Source organism: Bos javanicus, chromosome 26, assembly GCF_032452875.1.
Source record: "Bos javanicus breed banteng chromosome 26, ARS-OSU_banteng_1.0, whole genome shotgun sequence".
NCBI lineage: Eukaryota > Metazoa > Chordata > Mammalia > Artiodactyla > Bovidae > Bos > Bos javanicus.
In genome coordinates, this window is record NC_083893.1 from 41,315,737 (window position 1) to 41,332,577 (window position 16,841).

General features: G+C 45.6%; 1 protein-coding gene across 20 annotated transcripts in view; it reads left to right on the plus strand.

The window, feature by feature from the left end:
• Positions 1-16,841, plus strand: part of TACC2 (transforming acidic coiled-coil containing protein 2) — a 234,437-nt gene that overhangs the window by 24,757 nt on the left and 192,839 nt on the right. For 18 of the 20 annotated variants that reach the window (XM_061403719.1, XM_061403720.1, XM_061403721.1 and 15 more), the window contains exons 2-3: positions 2,568-2,646; positions 7,547-7,606. In XM_061403719.1, the coding sequence (XP_061259703.1) occupies positions 2,614-2,646; positions 7,547-7,606 (93 nt within the window). In that variant the 5' untranslated portion in view covers positions 2,568-2,613. The remainder of the gene's footprint in view (positions 1-2,567; positions 2,647-7,546; positions 7,607-16,841) is intronic. The other 2 variants (XM_061403706.1, XM_061403707.1) reach the window with 1 other exon arrangement.

Sequence of the window (16,841 nt, forward strand, 5' to 3'; positions counted from 1 at the left end):
CATGGAAGAATCTTGAATCAGAAGGAAGGAGACTGGGGTCTGTTTCCAGCTTTGGCTTCTCCATCTGGGTCTTCGGCAAATGCCTGGCCTTCTCTGCAGCCTGTTTTCCCACTGGATTAAATTGGTGATCTCTAAGGCAGAAAGTGAAGAACTCAAAAGCCTCTTGATGAAAGTGAAAGTGGAGAGTGAAAAAGTTGGCTTAAAGCTCAACATTCAGAAAACGAAGATCATGGCATCTGGTCCCACCAGTTCATGGGAAATAGATGGGGAAACAGTGGAAACAGTGTCAGACTTTATTTTTCTGGGCTCCAAAATCACTACAGATGGTGACTGCAGCCATGAAATTAAAAGATGCTTACTCCTTGGAAGGAAAGTTATGACCAACCTAGATAGCATATTCAAAAGCAGAGACATTACTTTGCCAACAAAGGTCCATCTAGTCAAGGCTGTGGTTTTTCCTGTGGTCATGTATGGATGTGAGAGTTGGAGTGTGAAGAAGGCTGAGCGCTGAAGAATTGATGCTTTTGAACTGTGGTGTTGGAGAAGACTCTTGAGAATCCCTTGGACTGCAAGGAGATCCAACCAGTCCATTCTGAAGGAGATCAGCCCTGGGATTTCTTTGGGAGGAATGATGCTAAAGCTGAAACTCCAGTACTTTGGCCACCTCATGCGAAGAGTTGACTCATTGGAAAAGACTCTGATGCTGGGAGGAATTGGGGGCAGGAGGAGAAGGGGACGACAGAGGATGAGATGGCTGGATGGCATCACTGACTCGATGGACATGAGTCTGAGTGAACTCCGGGAGTTGGTGATGGACAGGGAGGCCTGGCATGCTGCGATTCATGGGGTCGCAAAGAGTCGGACACGACTGAGCGACTGATCTGATCTGAAGGCTCCAGCTCAAAAAGTCTGTAGTTTAATTTATTTATTTATTGAAGTATAGTTGATTTAATACAGTGATATGGTGGGGGTTCCCTGGGCAGTCCAGTGATTTGAGACTTGGTGCTCCCCATGTTTGATCACTGGTTGGGGAAGTAGGCTCCTGCATGCCACATGGTGCAGCCAAAAATAAAAACAAAAATTTTTTAAACGACATTTATTTTATTAAAAAAAAATACAATGTTGTTAGTTACTGCTGCATAGTCAAGTGATTCAGATACACACACACACACACACACACACATATGTTGTTGTTTAGTCGCTAAATTGTGTCTAACTCTTTTGCACCCCATGGACTGTAGCCTGCTAGGCTCTTCTGTCCATGGGATTTCCAAGGCAAGAATACTGGAATGGGTTGCCATTTTCTTCTCCAGGGGATCTTCCCAACCCAGGGATCGAACCCACATTACCTGCATTGGCAGGCAGATTTTTTACCACTGAGCCACCAGGGAAGCCAATACATACATATACACATTCTTTTTTAGAATATTATTTTCCATTATGGTTTATCATAGGACATTGGATATAGGTCTCTGTGCTATATAGTAGGACCTTGTTGTTTATCTGCTCTATATATAAAAGCTTACCTAGTAGCCATATTGCTGCAAATGGAGTTATTTTATTCTGTTTTTATGATTGAGTAGTATTCCATTATGTATAAAGTACCACATCTTCTTTAGCCATTCATCTGTCAAGGGACACTGTGCTTCCATGGCTTGGCTATTGTGAATAGTGTTGCTGTGAACACAGGGGTACATGTATTGAAAAGTCTGTAATTTTAAAAGCTTTCTGAAACTTGGTTTCTCCACCTGGAAAAGTGAACAAATAGTCCCACTCCTGCTTCTCTTATGGGGTCTCAGAGCTGGAACTCTGTTGGGTGATGTCAGCAGACATCCTGGGTTTCTCTGTGGGCTGTATGGGAAGCACCTTCATTACGATGATGATTAATAAGCAGTGTCATCAAGTGAGCCCGATGCAGTGACTCTGGGTGTCCGGGCAGCAAGCCGCCTTTCATGATTATTTATTCACTGTCTGGCTACAACAACCCATTTTCCTCAGCAAGAAAACCATGCTGCCTTCAGAGAAATACGTGCAGAAGTGAAACTGATTTGCTGAAACAAGTGTTTAGAGTAAAAAATATCAAAACCACATGTTCCCGAGGAGCAGTGGATTTCACGCCTGCTAATGTTAGGCACCCAGCTCTGCTGTCCCCGAAGATGGGACCCCAGCCACACTCTGGATTTCCAAACTGAACACAATTGGAAACAGAAAACACTCTGACAGGGCGTGTCTCATGCTCTCCTTGGCACACCAGCCCCTTTTGCCACTCCGTTTGTATATATCCGTATGTGTGTACATTGGCGTTAAGTCAGAGACTCAGTAACAAACTCGTCTTTCAGAAGTGTCTGCCAACCATGGGTGGGAGTTAAACACCAGCCTGTACTGGGAAAGACGGCTGGGTGGCACTTCGCAAAGGAAAACCCTTCAAATGCAGTTTTCCATGATGTGACTCTAGAGATAAACACTCCCCATCATCTGGTTTTTAAGTTCGGGGAGATGAGTAGGCAGAAAAAAGCCCCAGACCTCCTTCAGTTTTACAGATGTACATACCCTTTCGTTTCTTCCAGTCGGCACTAATCAAATCCGGAGGGACGCTGAGCACCCTGAGTCGTCATGGGCAACGAGAACAGCTCCTCAGGCAACCAGGTGGGTGTCACGGGGTTTCCCCTTGACCTGCGCCGGGCTCTTGAGTGACACTGACTAGACATTTCCAGCATCTCCTCTCTGCCCGTCTCCTCTCCTCTCTGTATTCGTGTAGGTGTTTCTCATTCCATTTTCAGAAGTTTCATATTAAGTGTATGTTAGTCACTCAGTCAGCTCAGTCATGTCTGAGTCTTTGCAACCCCATGGACTGTAGCCCCCCCCACCCCCAGGCTCCTCTGTCCATTGGATTCTCCAGGTGAGAATACTGCAGTGGGTTGCCATTTCCTTCTCCAGGGGATCTTCCCGACCCAAGCATCGAAACTGGGTCTCCCGTACTTCGGGCAGATTCTTTACCATCTGAGCTACCAGGGAAGCCCTTTGTAGTAAGTCTAGCCCTGATTTTATAAATTATATAAAAACTAGTTTTACTTCTTATTCTATGCTTTTAAAATTGACATAGGAGAATTTGGCTCATTTTTCCCCCCTGGATTTTGCCCCTCCCCCATCCACTAACCTACATGGATATATCATAGGTTAAAATAAAATCATTTCCACACTCCCCTACCACAGCCTCCCCAGCCCCCTGCCACAAAAAAAAAAAAAAAAACAAAACAAAACTTAAGATCTGGAAAAAGTTTTAAAATCTATCAATGTAGAGCAGATTAAATGTGAACTATCATTTCCATGTTAGGTAAGGTTTTCAAAATTGAGGAATAGACTTTGCTTAGTTGTGCGTAATATTGGAATATTAAAATAAATACAGATTTTATCTTAAGTTTGAGAGCTGTAATTCAATGCCCTGGTGAACAAAACTAGGGAAACACTTTCACATTGATCTGACACACAATGGAAATCTTGGATTAATAGTACAGAGTTTTTTGGATGAGAAAATCGGACCTAAAAGCCACCCTTGGGCAATTCATTTTCCCTTAGCTTTTTCTCTTCCCTACTATCTTTTCTCAAGCAGGAAAACAGGAATAATCAAAAGAAAAGGTAGAGAGTTTCCTATTGACCTAGTGGTTAGCATTCTGGGCTTTCACTGCTGTAGCTGGGGCTCAGTCCTTGGTCTGGGAACTGAGATCCTTTAAGCAGCACCCAGTGCAGCCAAAAAAAAAAGTAAAAAGATAATATTTATTTACTTACTTGGCTGTGCCGGGTCCCAGTTGTGTCGCACAGGATCTTTAGTTGTGACATGCCAACTCTTAGTTGGGCATGTTAATTCCTAGTGGGATCTAGTTCCTGGAACAGAAATCGAACCCGGAGCCCCTGAATTGGGAGCACAGAGTCTCAGGCACTGGATCACCTGGGAAGTCCCTAAAAAAAGAAATGAATAGGTGGCCAATTTCAGTCTTTAGAGGCAGAGAAGAAACAGTGATGGTGTTAAATGGCTGGAGGGGGGCAATAGGGAGAGGTGGGGACTGTCGCAAACCGAGGCTTCTGTTCCATTGTCTAAAAGAGAGCGGCGCCATCAACTCCAGCAGAGGTTGCCAAGTGGGAATGTGGGCCCAGTGTTACAAGACCTTCCTGTGCCTTCAAGAGAAGGCAGAAACCTGTGTTTTTTCCTAAAAATCTTGCAGTTTTTAAAATTAAACTTTTTTGTTGTTGAGAGAATGGTGGATTGACATGATGTTGTAAGATATAATACAAAGATGTACTTCCCTGGTGATCCAGTGGTTAAGACTCCGCCTTCCAATGCAGGGGGTACAGGTTTGATCCTTGGTTGGGGAGCCAAGATCCCACATGCCTGGTGACCAGAAAACCAACACAGAAAGCAGAAACAATATTGTGACAAATTCAATAACGACTTTAAAAAAAGAGTTCCACATTAAAAAAAAAAATCTTAAAAAAAATTTTTTTTAAAAAAGAAGTAATACAGAGAGATCCCTGGTACCCTCTACCTAGTTTACCCCAAGGGCAATATTTTACAAAACTAGAGTACAGACTCACAAGCCAGATACAGACATTGCCACGATCTAGATACAGAATATTTCCAGAGGCAGAATTTCTTTTGTTGCCCTTAGAGCCACATCCACCTCCCCTGGGGCCCTATTCCTAACCTCTGGCAATTTCTAATTTGTTCTCTATCTCTATAGAGATGAGCTAGAGAATGTTATACCATGTTACATAAGAGGAACCACACAGTAAGTGACCTTCTGGAATTGGCTTTTTTCACTCAGCATGATTTCCTGGAGATTCATCCAGATTGTCGTGTATGTCAGTAGTCCATTCTTTTTTATTGCTGGGTAGCATTCCCTGCTACCGTTCATTGAAACCGTCATTTAGTGAAGGACATCTGGGTTGTTTCCAGTTTGGGGCTACTACAAAGAAAGCTGATATGGACATTTGTAGACAGGGTTTTTTTTTTTTTTTTTTGGTGAACATAAGTTTTCATTTCTCGGACATAAAGCCCAAGAGTGCAGCTGCTTGGTCATGTGGTAAGTACGTGTATAGTTTTATAAGGAACCACCAGACCGTCTGCTAGAAGCCCTGAATCACTTTACATTCCCACCAGCAGTGTCTGTGTGACCAGTTCTCTGCATTCTGGCCATCAACTGGTATTGTCACTGTTTGGTGGTGATGTTCTGATGTGTCTGTTGTGATACCTCTTTATGCTTTTAATTTACATTTCCCTGATGACAGATGATGTTGAACATCTTTGACGTGCTTATTACCATCTGTTTACTCACTTTGGTGAAATATCTGTGTCTTTTGCCCATTTCCTAACTGGATTTTTCTTACTGTGGAGTTTTGAGAATTTTTATAATGTCTAGGTACTGATCCTTTTTCAAATTGTGGTTTGCAGATATTTTCTCCTATTGATAGCTTGTCTTTTCATCCTCTTACCAAGTTCTCTTACAGAGAAGCTTTTAAGAAGTACAGTAGATCAGTTTTTCCTTTTAGAGTTAGTGCTTTTTCCCTAAACTGAGAAGAATTTCTACTTGAATATAGACAGAGTTAAAGTAGCTTATATTTTCTCTCCATTACCTATACTAAACCTCACTGTCCAGAATTGAAGGCTGGTTTATTTATAATAGATACATAGAAATGGAACTGGTGCAACAAATGGAGGGTATTTTTCAAAGGTTCTTGCTATATATTAATAGCTATACCTATAGCTGTATCTCTATACAAAGCACTTTCTAGAAAGGTGATGAAAATTTATATGTCTCTCAACAGGATGTGAGGGCCCATCTCACTATATTCCTGCAAACAGTGACGATTTTAGTGTCTTAGATTGTTACTGATTAGGGGTAAAAATGCTCAGAGGTTTGAAGACTCTTCACCCACACTCCTCATCTCCTGCCAGCTCCCAACCCCAGGCTCCCTCCCCACAGCCCACCTTCCTGGAGCAGACGGGAGATGTTTTTCTGGCACCACGATTTTTTGCATTTCCAACCTCAGCCAAGCCTGACCCAGTGGAGCATCATGGGTTGCCTTTAGGACTCCAGGATCAGAACAAGGCTTGCCTACCTGGCAGAAACAAATAGAAATTAAGCACAAATACATTTGGCTTCAGAGCTCAGGGTCCCCCAAGGGGCAGAAGCTCCAGTCCCGTCTTTCCACCGTCGCCTGGATGCCTCTGTGTGGATGACTCACAGTCACCCCCAGCTCTTTAAACCTGAGCTCAGCTTCCTTCCCTGATCCTCCCCTCCGCATTCTCTCTCTTGGGTACCATGACCTATCCTACCGTTCAAGACAGAAACCTGGGAGTCACCTTTAACTCCACCCGTCCCCATTCTCTGCCTTTAATACATCACCCTGTGATTGATTGATTGATTAGTGGGCTGGCTGTTGAGTTTTCCAAATTTCTGTTTAATCAGAACTGTTTTGGGTTGTGAGAGGCAGAAGCCCATCTCCAGCGGCCACATGCAGAGAAGGGGCTCATCTGTCCTAAAGAACCGAGAAGTCCTTAGAGAGGGTCTAGCTGCAGTAGTCACTGGGCTTCAAAAGATGTCACTGGCGATCTCTCCTCTCTGGATTTTGCTCTATTTTCCTCTCTGACGCCCTAGTCCTCAGGGAGGTGCCCCCAGCCCTATAGGCAGCTCCACGCTTCTTCCAGCTAATGGTCCAGCCTCTGATCAGCTCTCTCTAAGGAATCTGATGGGCCCTGATCCCTCTCCGGCTGGGACCAATCGCTGTGTCCTGGAATGTGAGACAGCCTGAGTCATGTCCCCATGCCTGATGGGGAAAGGTGGTTCCAGGGCAATGATAGTCCCATCAGTATAGCTTAGAGCACTTTCTCAAAAGACAAAAAATGTAGCATAGATCCATGTGTTAGAATACATGTATATATAGGTGTATATATACACCTATACATGTGTATATACGTGTATATCATGTATATGTATATCATACATACATGTGTGTATATGTATACATATCATGAATGTCATACATCCATATAGTATGTTAGAAGTCCTGCCTTCTAACACCCTTTTCCCTCTCCATTCCCGTCGTCACAACTGTATATCCTCATAACTGGGTCACTGCAAACACCTCCAAACTAGTTCTTCTGCCTCCACACCCTCTCCCATCCCACCCTTGCTCGCAGTCCTCTCTCTCAGAAGCTTTTTCTCTGTGAAGATGCACTTGGAGGTGCCTGTATCCTGCTTACAAGTGAACTCCTGGAGGGAAAGACGCAGGTCCGGGTGAACCTCTCTTCACAGATTAAGGACCAGCAGCATCACCAGTGCAATGGATGAGAGACGGGTCTTCCTAGGCCTGCCTAGTCCTTGCCTCCTTCAGACACCCTCGGGCTGCAGGTCCTTCTGTTGTCTAACTTCCCCTGGGTAGCGGTGGGCAAGGTTGGGAGCTCCTCCAGCAAGGTAGCGTCTCTCTCTGGTTCTTGGGAGGATTACCATTCACTGTGGCCCATCCTAACAGCAAGACACTTTGCTTTCAGCAAGAGGACTCTGGCTTGAATAACGTCATCCTGTGGCCTCCCAACCCTGAGCCTCTGCAGGTACTGAGAGCCGTGCTCTGTGTGGCTTGCTGTGAGACCCTTCCTAACCTCTAACTGGTTGCAGACTTTTGGCGTGCTGTGTTTGTTTGCGTTTTTCGTTTTTCTCCTCCTCTTCCTTCTCCCACTGCCTCCTCCCGCCCACCTCAGATTAGTCATAAAACACAGTTGATATCTGCAATATATGTTTAGATTTCTAAAACTAACATTTTGGTGTGTATTGCCAAACATCTGGGCTTCCCTGGTGGCTCAGTGGTAAAGAACCTGCCTGCCAATGCAGGAGACCTGGGTTTGATCCCTGGGTCAGGAAGATCCCTTGGAGGAGGAAATGGCAACCTGCTCCAGTATTCTTGCCTGGGAAATAGCATGGACGGAGGAGCCTCACGGGCTACCGTCCATGGGGTCACGAAAGAGTCGGACATGACTTAGCCGTTAAACAACACCCAAGATCTGGCTCGGTTGCTATGCTGTGAGATGCTGAGTATGGCTTATGTTCTCAAGGTAATGAAACTGCCAATACTGACCCTTCCAAACATTTCCGCTTTGATTTCCTTTATCCTGGAGGGAGGCTGAGTATGGGGTGCTGGCCGCCCTTTTCCACCAGTGGGCAAAGCTGAATTGTCCTGAGGAATATTGCTTTCCCAACCGCCTGCAGTGTGGGTGTGCATCATGCAGCTGGCTGAGTCCCCTCGTTTGAGCTCTTCCCGAAGTGTTTGCCATCCACTGGGAAAGAGGGCAAATTGGGGGCTTTGCCTCCCTTTCACGGGGATTCTTCCTGGAGACAGCGTCAAGGTAGGTGTGTGCTTATGGATGTGGTCAGTGTGAGGCGATAAAATGTAGCCTGCTGTGACATCCCCACAACCAGGAGGAGGCGTGTTAGTCACCCACGTGCTGAGTTCCTTGCCTTAAGGAAAGAGTAGCTCCACCCACCAAGCGTGGCTTCCAGAAGCTCTGCTTGGTGCTGTTGATGAAAATAATCAATAATAAGAAAAGAGTTTTATTTAAGCCAAACTTAGGACTAGCCCAGAATCCCAGCTTCCCAGATTACTCTGAGAAACTGCCCCTGAGAGTTTTCAGAGGAGGAATGACTTGAACTGATTAGATACATATTTTTTTAATTTCTAAAAATTTATTTGGCTGCACTGAGGGGTCTTAGTTGTGGCATGCAAACTCTTACTTGCAGCATGTGGGATCTAGTTCCCTGACCAGGGATTGAACTCAGGCCCCCTGCCTTGGACCACCAGGGAAATTCCTGGTTGGAGATTTTAAATAGAAAGTTGTGGTTGCTATGTTGGGCATGGTCTTTAGGGGGCAGAAGGCAGGAGTAGAGAAGGGGCATTGATTAAGAGGTTATCTAGAGGTCAAAAAGATAGATGATTATGGCCTGGAATGAGGTATCAGGGAAGAGGGTTCCTGGAAGGGGATGTATTTTGAAGGCAGAGAGAAATGCTTAATGAGGGATCGAACCTAGAGGGTGGGGGAAAGAGCAGAACCGAGAAGGAGCCCTAGGTGTTGGGCCTGAGCCTTTGGGTAGAGGGGAATGTCATTTCCTCAGATGGGGAGGATGGGAGGAGAGGAAGTTTTAGGGAGAAGGGAGAAAATCAAAGGTTCTGGTCTGGCATAAAACCTGAATGCCTCTTGGGAGCTACAGTGAAGAGATCTGGTGGGCATTTGGGTACATAAGAGATGGGGCCTGAGATGTATATTTCAGTCATCAGCACAGGTATTTAAATCCATCCGACTGGACCTCTGTCCATGGGATTCTCCAGGCAAGAATAATGGAGTGGGTTTCCATTTCCTCCTCCAGGGAATCTTCCTAACCCAGGGTGAAACCCGAGTCTCCTGTGTCTCTTGCATTGCAGGTGGATTCTGTACCCGTTGAGTCACCGGGGAAGGCCACTGGGAGAGAGTGAAGGACTTGATTAATTGGAGATGCTCCAACATTTAGACATAAGCCCAGGGGGAAGTGGGAGAACCAGGGTGGGCGTGATTTTTGAAGGAGTTGAAGCTGGTTCAACACAAAGGAGAACGAGGGACCTAAGGGATCATGAGTGTCGAGGAGCAGACAGGGTATAGTGGCGTCGGACGCTGCTGACAAACAAGGAGCAGACACCTGTCCATTGAGCTGATGATGTGTCGGCCGTGTGAGGAAAGCCTCACATTGCCCTGCAGGTCCTTGACAGGCACAGGTCCAGTGAGGACAGGGATGCAGGTTGCAGGTGGGAGATCTGATGCGGGAGTTGGAGATAAGGAAGTGGAAAGAGGTGTGTAGGTCATCCAAGAGGTTTTCCTAGGAAAAGGAGCAGAATATTGGGACAGTAGCTAGTGGAGAAAGTTGCCTGGAAGGTTTAATTAAAGACTGAGATACTGGATGCCCGTGTGCCAGTGGGCTTGTAGAAGAGAGACAGGGATCGGTGGAGGATGGATGAGAAAGGTCAACAGAAAGAAGGCTGACCTTGAATGTTTGAGAGGGATGGGGCTGGAGCAGAAGTGGGCTTAGAGGAGAGACATTTCCACCAGTGTGGACTAGGGGAGAGAGGACAAAAGCAGATACAGCTGGGATGGCTGATAAGGATGCAGAGAAAGGGGTGCATGTATGTGGGGCAGGGGGTGGAGATGAGGTCAGAGGAGGCACGAGGTATACCAAGCGTGGAAGCTGGGGGGATAACAGGTACCTGGGGAGCCTGGGCCTTCATGTAGTCACTGAGGGAAGCCAGGTACGAGCCGCCGTAGGACCTCTCTTCATAGTCTCTTGGCAGAAGGCCAGCAAATTAGCTTAGTGATTTTCTGCTACTGGCATTTTTTGGAAGCAACTGATGTGTCAAATTAATTATTCACCGTTTTACCTTAAGAAGTCGTTTAATAACATTACAATTGTCCTACATCTAGAATCTGCCAAAGAGCACAGTTATTTCTTCCTTCATCAGCACAAACACTCTTCAAACTCTGAAATTTAGTCGTGTGGCCTTGGTTTCTTGTCTGTATTCCCAAGGGAAGAGAAGTCATTGGTGGGGAAATTCACACACGCAGACTGGACCAACTCCATCCATTTATTGAAGGTTCCTTAGTGACTGAGACCTTTTGACCTTGGAGGAGACTCAGCCCCTCCTGGATGCCTGTTCCTGCATGCTGAATCCTACTTGTTACTCCCACTCCTTCCCTCCTGCTGACTGATTCACTATACCTCCTGGCAGGCGGACTGCTCTCAGGAAGCCCAGAGCAACCACAGCCACTAAAATGCACAGCTGTGACTCATAGGCCTTTCCTTGCTGGTGACTCATCTTCCTGTGGGCATCAGACGTGTTGGCTGGGAATGAGAAGAAAGCCGTATGTCCAACCAAGGCTGTGAAGGGGGACTGGCTCCGGGGCAGGAAGGTACAGTGCAGTGGGAGGTCACTAGAGAGTCTTAACACTGAGCCAAGGGCAGCTGAGCGGCCTGAGCCTGAGCTGCTGACCAACACACCAGTTAGTCTCAGGGTCCTAACTGGCATGTCCTCTTTGGAACAGAGGTGGAGGTGGTATGGTAATGAGGGTAGCTTCCATACACCAGCCCTTCCTGGGGTTTCATGCATCAGGACTCTCACAGAAGGATTTATGGTGAGAAAAGGGCCACGTCAGCCCACAGCCCCAGCACCTGAAAGCGGACGTGACGGTGATTCAGTGTTCTTTCCTGAGTGTCTGGTTCTGGGGAGCCCTGCAGAGACACCTAAGCTCTGAGCACATGGATTCCAGAGCAGAAGGGCAACACTCATCCCACCCTGCTTTACCACTTTTGAACTTCCTCTTGGCCTTGGGGCTGTCATAGGACCTGTTTATGGCTCTGAAAGCATGGGGAGGAAAAGAAAGACAGTCAATCCTATTATTTTTTTTATTAATATTATGGCTTGACTTAAAAAATATGATCATTAATAATGCTCTTTTAAAGCAGCTCCATTGTTTGGATGTTTCTGTAGTTTGAAAAACAGGATTTTCCACTATAGAAACTGTGGTCAGTGCTGTGAAGCAAGAGGGTGGGAGCAAGGACAGCTGAGCTGGCCCTGGGCATCCCAGAAGACTCTGGGGTGCTGGAGGATGAGCAGGAAACAAGCAGCGTATGGAGGCTTGAGGGCAAGTCACCGCGCAGGCCTCCCCAGCCCAGCCCTCACTGGGGCAGGTCTTTCTGGTTCTGGCTCAGGGCCCATGAGGCAGCTGGGTCTGAGGTTCATTCCTGAAAGCGACCTCAGCACGGTGGCTTCAGATTCTCTGACATCCACGGAGCAGAGTACCAGGACAGGAGAATCTGTGCTATGCGAGGCACCCCAGGGCATGCTTCCACGGGCTGAGGTCAGCTGTGGCCCAGGCACTGTGTGGTGATATTTTGCTTCTAGGTAAATGGCCGCTAAGTATCTGCACGGGCGTCCCTGGTGGCTCAGATAGTAAAGAATCTGCTTGCCAGGGCAGGAGATGAGGGTTTGATCTCTGGTTCGGAAAGATCCCTTGGAGAGGAAATAGCAACCCACTCCAGTATTCTTGCCTGGGAAATCCCATGACAGAGGAGCCTGGTGGGCTACTGTCCTTGTTGTTACAAAGAATCAGGCATGACTTAGTGAATGAGCACGCACACAGACACACAAGTATGTGCATATGTTGTTTAAATCTACCAATGCCTGGGATCCCAAGTTCAGCTTGGAGGGTGTCTCTTTATTTCCAGAGGAACCCAGGGTACTCAGCATTATGATGGCATTGGCAGAACAGCATCTTCTAATAGTCTACTGACAGTAAGTGGGCACCTGGGATGATTTAAGTGTGCTTAATGAGAAATAAATTGAACAAAGACAATTAAACAGCATGAATGCAATGCTGGTAACAGTGGAGAGAGTTTGTTTAGTATGACGTCTGATGGCCCAGCCCAGAGGGTTGGTGCTGATTTTTGCTGCAGTAATTATTAAAGTTTGTGAACTGCATGGCTCCACGTTTGGCCGGATGCCGCTTCTGAAGGATAGGACTTACTGTTTTAACTCCAAGCTGAGAAAGGCACTGGGGCTCCTAGTTAATGAGTTCTGAATCCGTTTCTTCTTTATAATTATAACTAACATATATGAGTGTCTACTATGATCTAGCCTTGTACCTGGTGCTTCACACATATTATTTTATTTAACCTTCGAAACAACCCTGTAAATATGATCCCTCTTTTCCAGATATGATACTAGAGGCAGAGAAGACTTATGGCTAAATATACACTATAGTTGGGCTTTGAACCGCTGGACCTGGCTTCCGCACCCTTGTTCTTTTTTTCTTTTATTTTTATTGGAGTATAGTTGCTTTCTTGAACCCTTATTCTTTTTAAAATTTACTTATTTTTAATTGGGGGCTTCCCTGTGGTTCAGCTGGTAAAGAATCCACCTGCAATGTGGGAGACCTGGGTTCGATCCCTGGGTTGGGAATATCCCCTGGAGAAGGTAATTGGAGGATAATTGCTTTTCAATATTGCATTGGTTTCTGCCATATACCAACATGAATCAGCCACAGGTATACATATGTCCCCTCCCTCTTGAACCTCTCTCCCACCTCCCACCCCATCTCGCCCCTCTGCATTATCACAGAGCACCAGATTTGAGCTCCCTGTGTCATGCAGCAAATTCCCACTGGCTATCTATTTGACATATAGTGATGTATATGTCTCAGTGCTGTTCTCTCAATTCATCCCATCCTCTGCTTCCTGCACTGTGTCCACATCTGTTCCCTGTGTCTGTATTTCTGTTGCTGCCCTGCATATCGGTTCATCGGTACCCTCTTTCTAGACTCCATATACATGAGTTAATATACAGTAGTTGGTTTTCTCTTTCTAACTTACTTCACTCTGTATAATAGGCTCTAGGTTCATCCACCTCTTCAGAACTGACTCAAATGCATTCCTTTTTATGGCTGAATAATATTCCATTGTATATATGTACCACAACTTCTTTATTCATTCATCTGTCAATGGCCATCTAGGCTGCTTCCATGTCCTAGCTAGTATAAACAGTGCTGCGATGAACATGGGGTGCGTGTGTCTTTTTCAGTCATGGTTTCCTCAGGGTATATGTCCAGTAGTAGGATTACTGGGTCATCAGTTCAGTTCAGTTGCTAAGTTGTGTCTGACTCTTTGTGACCCCATGGACTGCAGCATGCCGGGCTTCCCTGTCCATCACCAACTCCTGGAGCTTACTCAAACTCATGTCCATTGAGTTGGTGATGCAATGCAACCATTTCATCCTCTGTTGTCCCCTTCTCCTCCTGCCTTCAATCTATCCCCAAATCAGGGTCTTTTCCAATGAGTCAGTTCTTTAAATCAGGTGGCCAGAGTATTGGAGTTTCAGCTTCAGCATTAGTCCTTCCAATGAATATTCAGGGTTGATTTCCTTTAGGATTGACTGGTTGGATCTCCTTGCAGTCCAAGAGTCTTCTCCAACAACACAGTTCAAAAGCATCAATTCTTGGGTACTCATCCTTCTATATGGTCCAACTCTCACATCCATACACGACTACCGGAAAAACTGTAGCTTTGATTATACAGATCTTAGTCGGCAAAGATGTCTCTGCTTTTTAATATGTCATCTAGGTTTGTCATAGCTTTCTTTCCAAGGAGCAAGTGTCTTTTAATTTCATGGCTGCAGTCACCATCTGCAGTGATTTTGGAGCCCAAGAAAATAAAGTCTGTCATTGTTTCCCCATCTGTTTGCCATGAAGTGATGGGACCGAATGCCATGATCTTATTTTTTGAATGCCGGGTCATGTGGTAGTTTTATTCCTAGTTTTTAAAGGAATCTCCACTGTTCTCCACAGTGGCTGTATCAATTTACATTTCCACCAACAGTTCCACCCTTATTCTTGAATCAAGCGTCATGCTACTTTAGCATGAAAATGAATAGATGTATTAAAGAAATTCCGAGGAGCAAAAAATAAGATTTATATCTGTATTTCAAGTGCAATCATGTAAAAAAAATCACAGGACATTACAGTCCATCTGACAACCCCAATTCTGAATAAAGGGACTCTGCTCCATTTGGACAGTTTTGTTTTTGTTTTTTTTTTGCCATATTGACAAAGTTCTCTCATCACTCACTTGGGGCAGGCAGGTCGGGGATTGGGGTGAAATGATTTGAGTTTTCTGACCTTATGTATCTCTCTTTAAATCACATTGATACTAAAATATTAAGCACAGACAAGACATTAATACATTAATATTGAGCAGTTTTTTGAAGTCCCAGAGGTTTTCCTCTCCTCTCAGACTCCAGATGTCAGAACTTGTGAACTCTGGCATCTTTGAGGTTCCTGGGTCCTTTGGGGGGTAATTCTTACCACTTTTGATGCCAAAAATTTTGAGGAAGGGAAGACAGGTATTATTCATTGAATGTTATCTCTCGTTCATTCACTAAACTGTAAGTTCCATGAGGGTAGGAACCATGACTCTTTTATTCTAATTAAATGTTTTATTTGGAAATATTTTCAGATTTACAGAAAAATTGCAAAGAGAATAGAGAGAATTCCCTTACTCTTTCCCTAAACTTCCCCTAAAGTTAGTATCTTACACCATATCTTTTAAAATATATATATATTTTTATAATACATCTATCTTTTAAAAATATATTTATTTTTGGCTGCACTGGGTATTCGTTGTTGCACACAGATTTTTCTCTAGTTGTGGCAAGCAGAGGGTCCTCTCTGTCTGTACTTGTGGTGCTAGGGCTTCTCTCTGCGGTGGCTTCTCTTGCGAAGCCCAGGCTCCAGGGCACGTGGGCTTCCGTAGTGGTGACCTGTGGGCTTAGTTGCCCTGCAGCCTGTGGAATCTTCCAGGACCAGGGATCGAACCCGTATCCCCACATTGACAGGCAGCTTCTTAACCACTGGACCACCAGGGAGGTCCACGCCTTATCTTTTAAAATCTTCTGTATCAACCTAAAGTCTAGACTCAGCCCTTCCTGAACATGAGATGGAATCACCCAAACCCCCACGCAAACTCGATTCTCTTATTTTCTCCACCTTCTCAGGGTAGAGTTGGGGTTCAAACCCAGCTCTCTCTGACTCCAAAGCTCATTCATTTATCCTACCATGTCTCACCATGTTTCATGAGAAAGCGTTCCATTTGGGGAAGCCTAAAATTCCACCTGGGGGCCTCCCCGTTCTTGGCCTGACAGAGAGAGAGGTGAAGAATGGTTGGGATGATCTAGCAGAACCGGTCTAAGCCTCTGCCCTCGCTTGACAGGGAGGATGGGCGGCCCACTGGCCCTCGCACAGAACATGTGTTCCCCCTCCATATTTGGCAGCCTGGCAGTTGTTTCTGAAATCCGATTCCTAATGCCATGGGGATGACCTTTGGTCTACTTCCCAGCATTCACCTGCAGTCACACTGCTCCCCAGAAGCTCATTCCAAGAGGGGCCGACTTGGCAAGACACCCTGGTCATGATCTAACCGTGTTAATTAAACCTTTTTATTGGCATGACCAGTAAGCCGTGGTCCAGAGAGGTGGAGCATATTTGAGAGGTAAGGTCAGGAGAATTTTTCTTTTTTAGTAGGGAAGCACTTTAGCTTTGGATAAAGTGTATTTTTTAGGACTGGAAAGTTGTGACTGTTTGAAGATGGACTGCTTTTGAATAAACCCAGAGCTCTGGAGTATTCCTGAGCCAAAGAAAGACTGTTTGTTTACTCAAGCAATGGCAGCAAAGGAAAGATTTGAAGAAGCAACTTGACAAGGCTGTTTGTCATGTGGAGCATTGCCAGTTTTTTTTTTTTTTTTCCCAGCCTGTAGTTTGGAAGTGTAAGGGGTAACTTTAGAAACGTATCCTGTTTTGTAGTGACGCCTGTTGACACAGCAGACCCCTAGGAATCCTGTAAGCAACAGGGCTTAGTCCTATTGCTAGGATGGGGAGCCTGGATGGGGAGCGGTGGGGTGGGGAGGAGGAGGGATGGGGGAGGGAAGAGCTCAGAGGCATTGCGGGCAATGAGGCAGAGGTGAGAGCTCCACAGACCGAGTTTGCGCCCCTCGATTTGCAGAGGTGGCTAGCAGACTAAACAAGAATGATCTATTTTTCATACATTCAACAAGTATTTCTGGAATGCCTCTCCGTGCCAGGGGACCATTCTGGGCATTGACTCCAGGCCTCTGTACCACAGTGTTCATAGATGTCCGGTTGGTTTAGTTCCTTGGAGCATGGCAGGAAGATGATGGGAGTCATAGGCAACTATTTCCACTGCCTGGTGAGGCGGCATAAGGCAGGG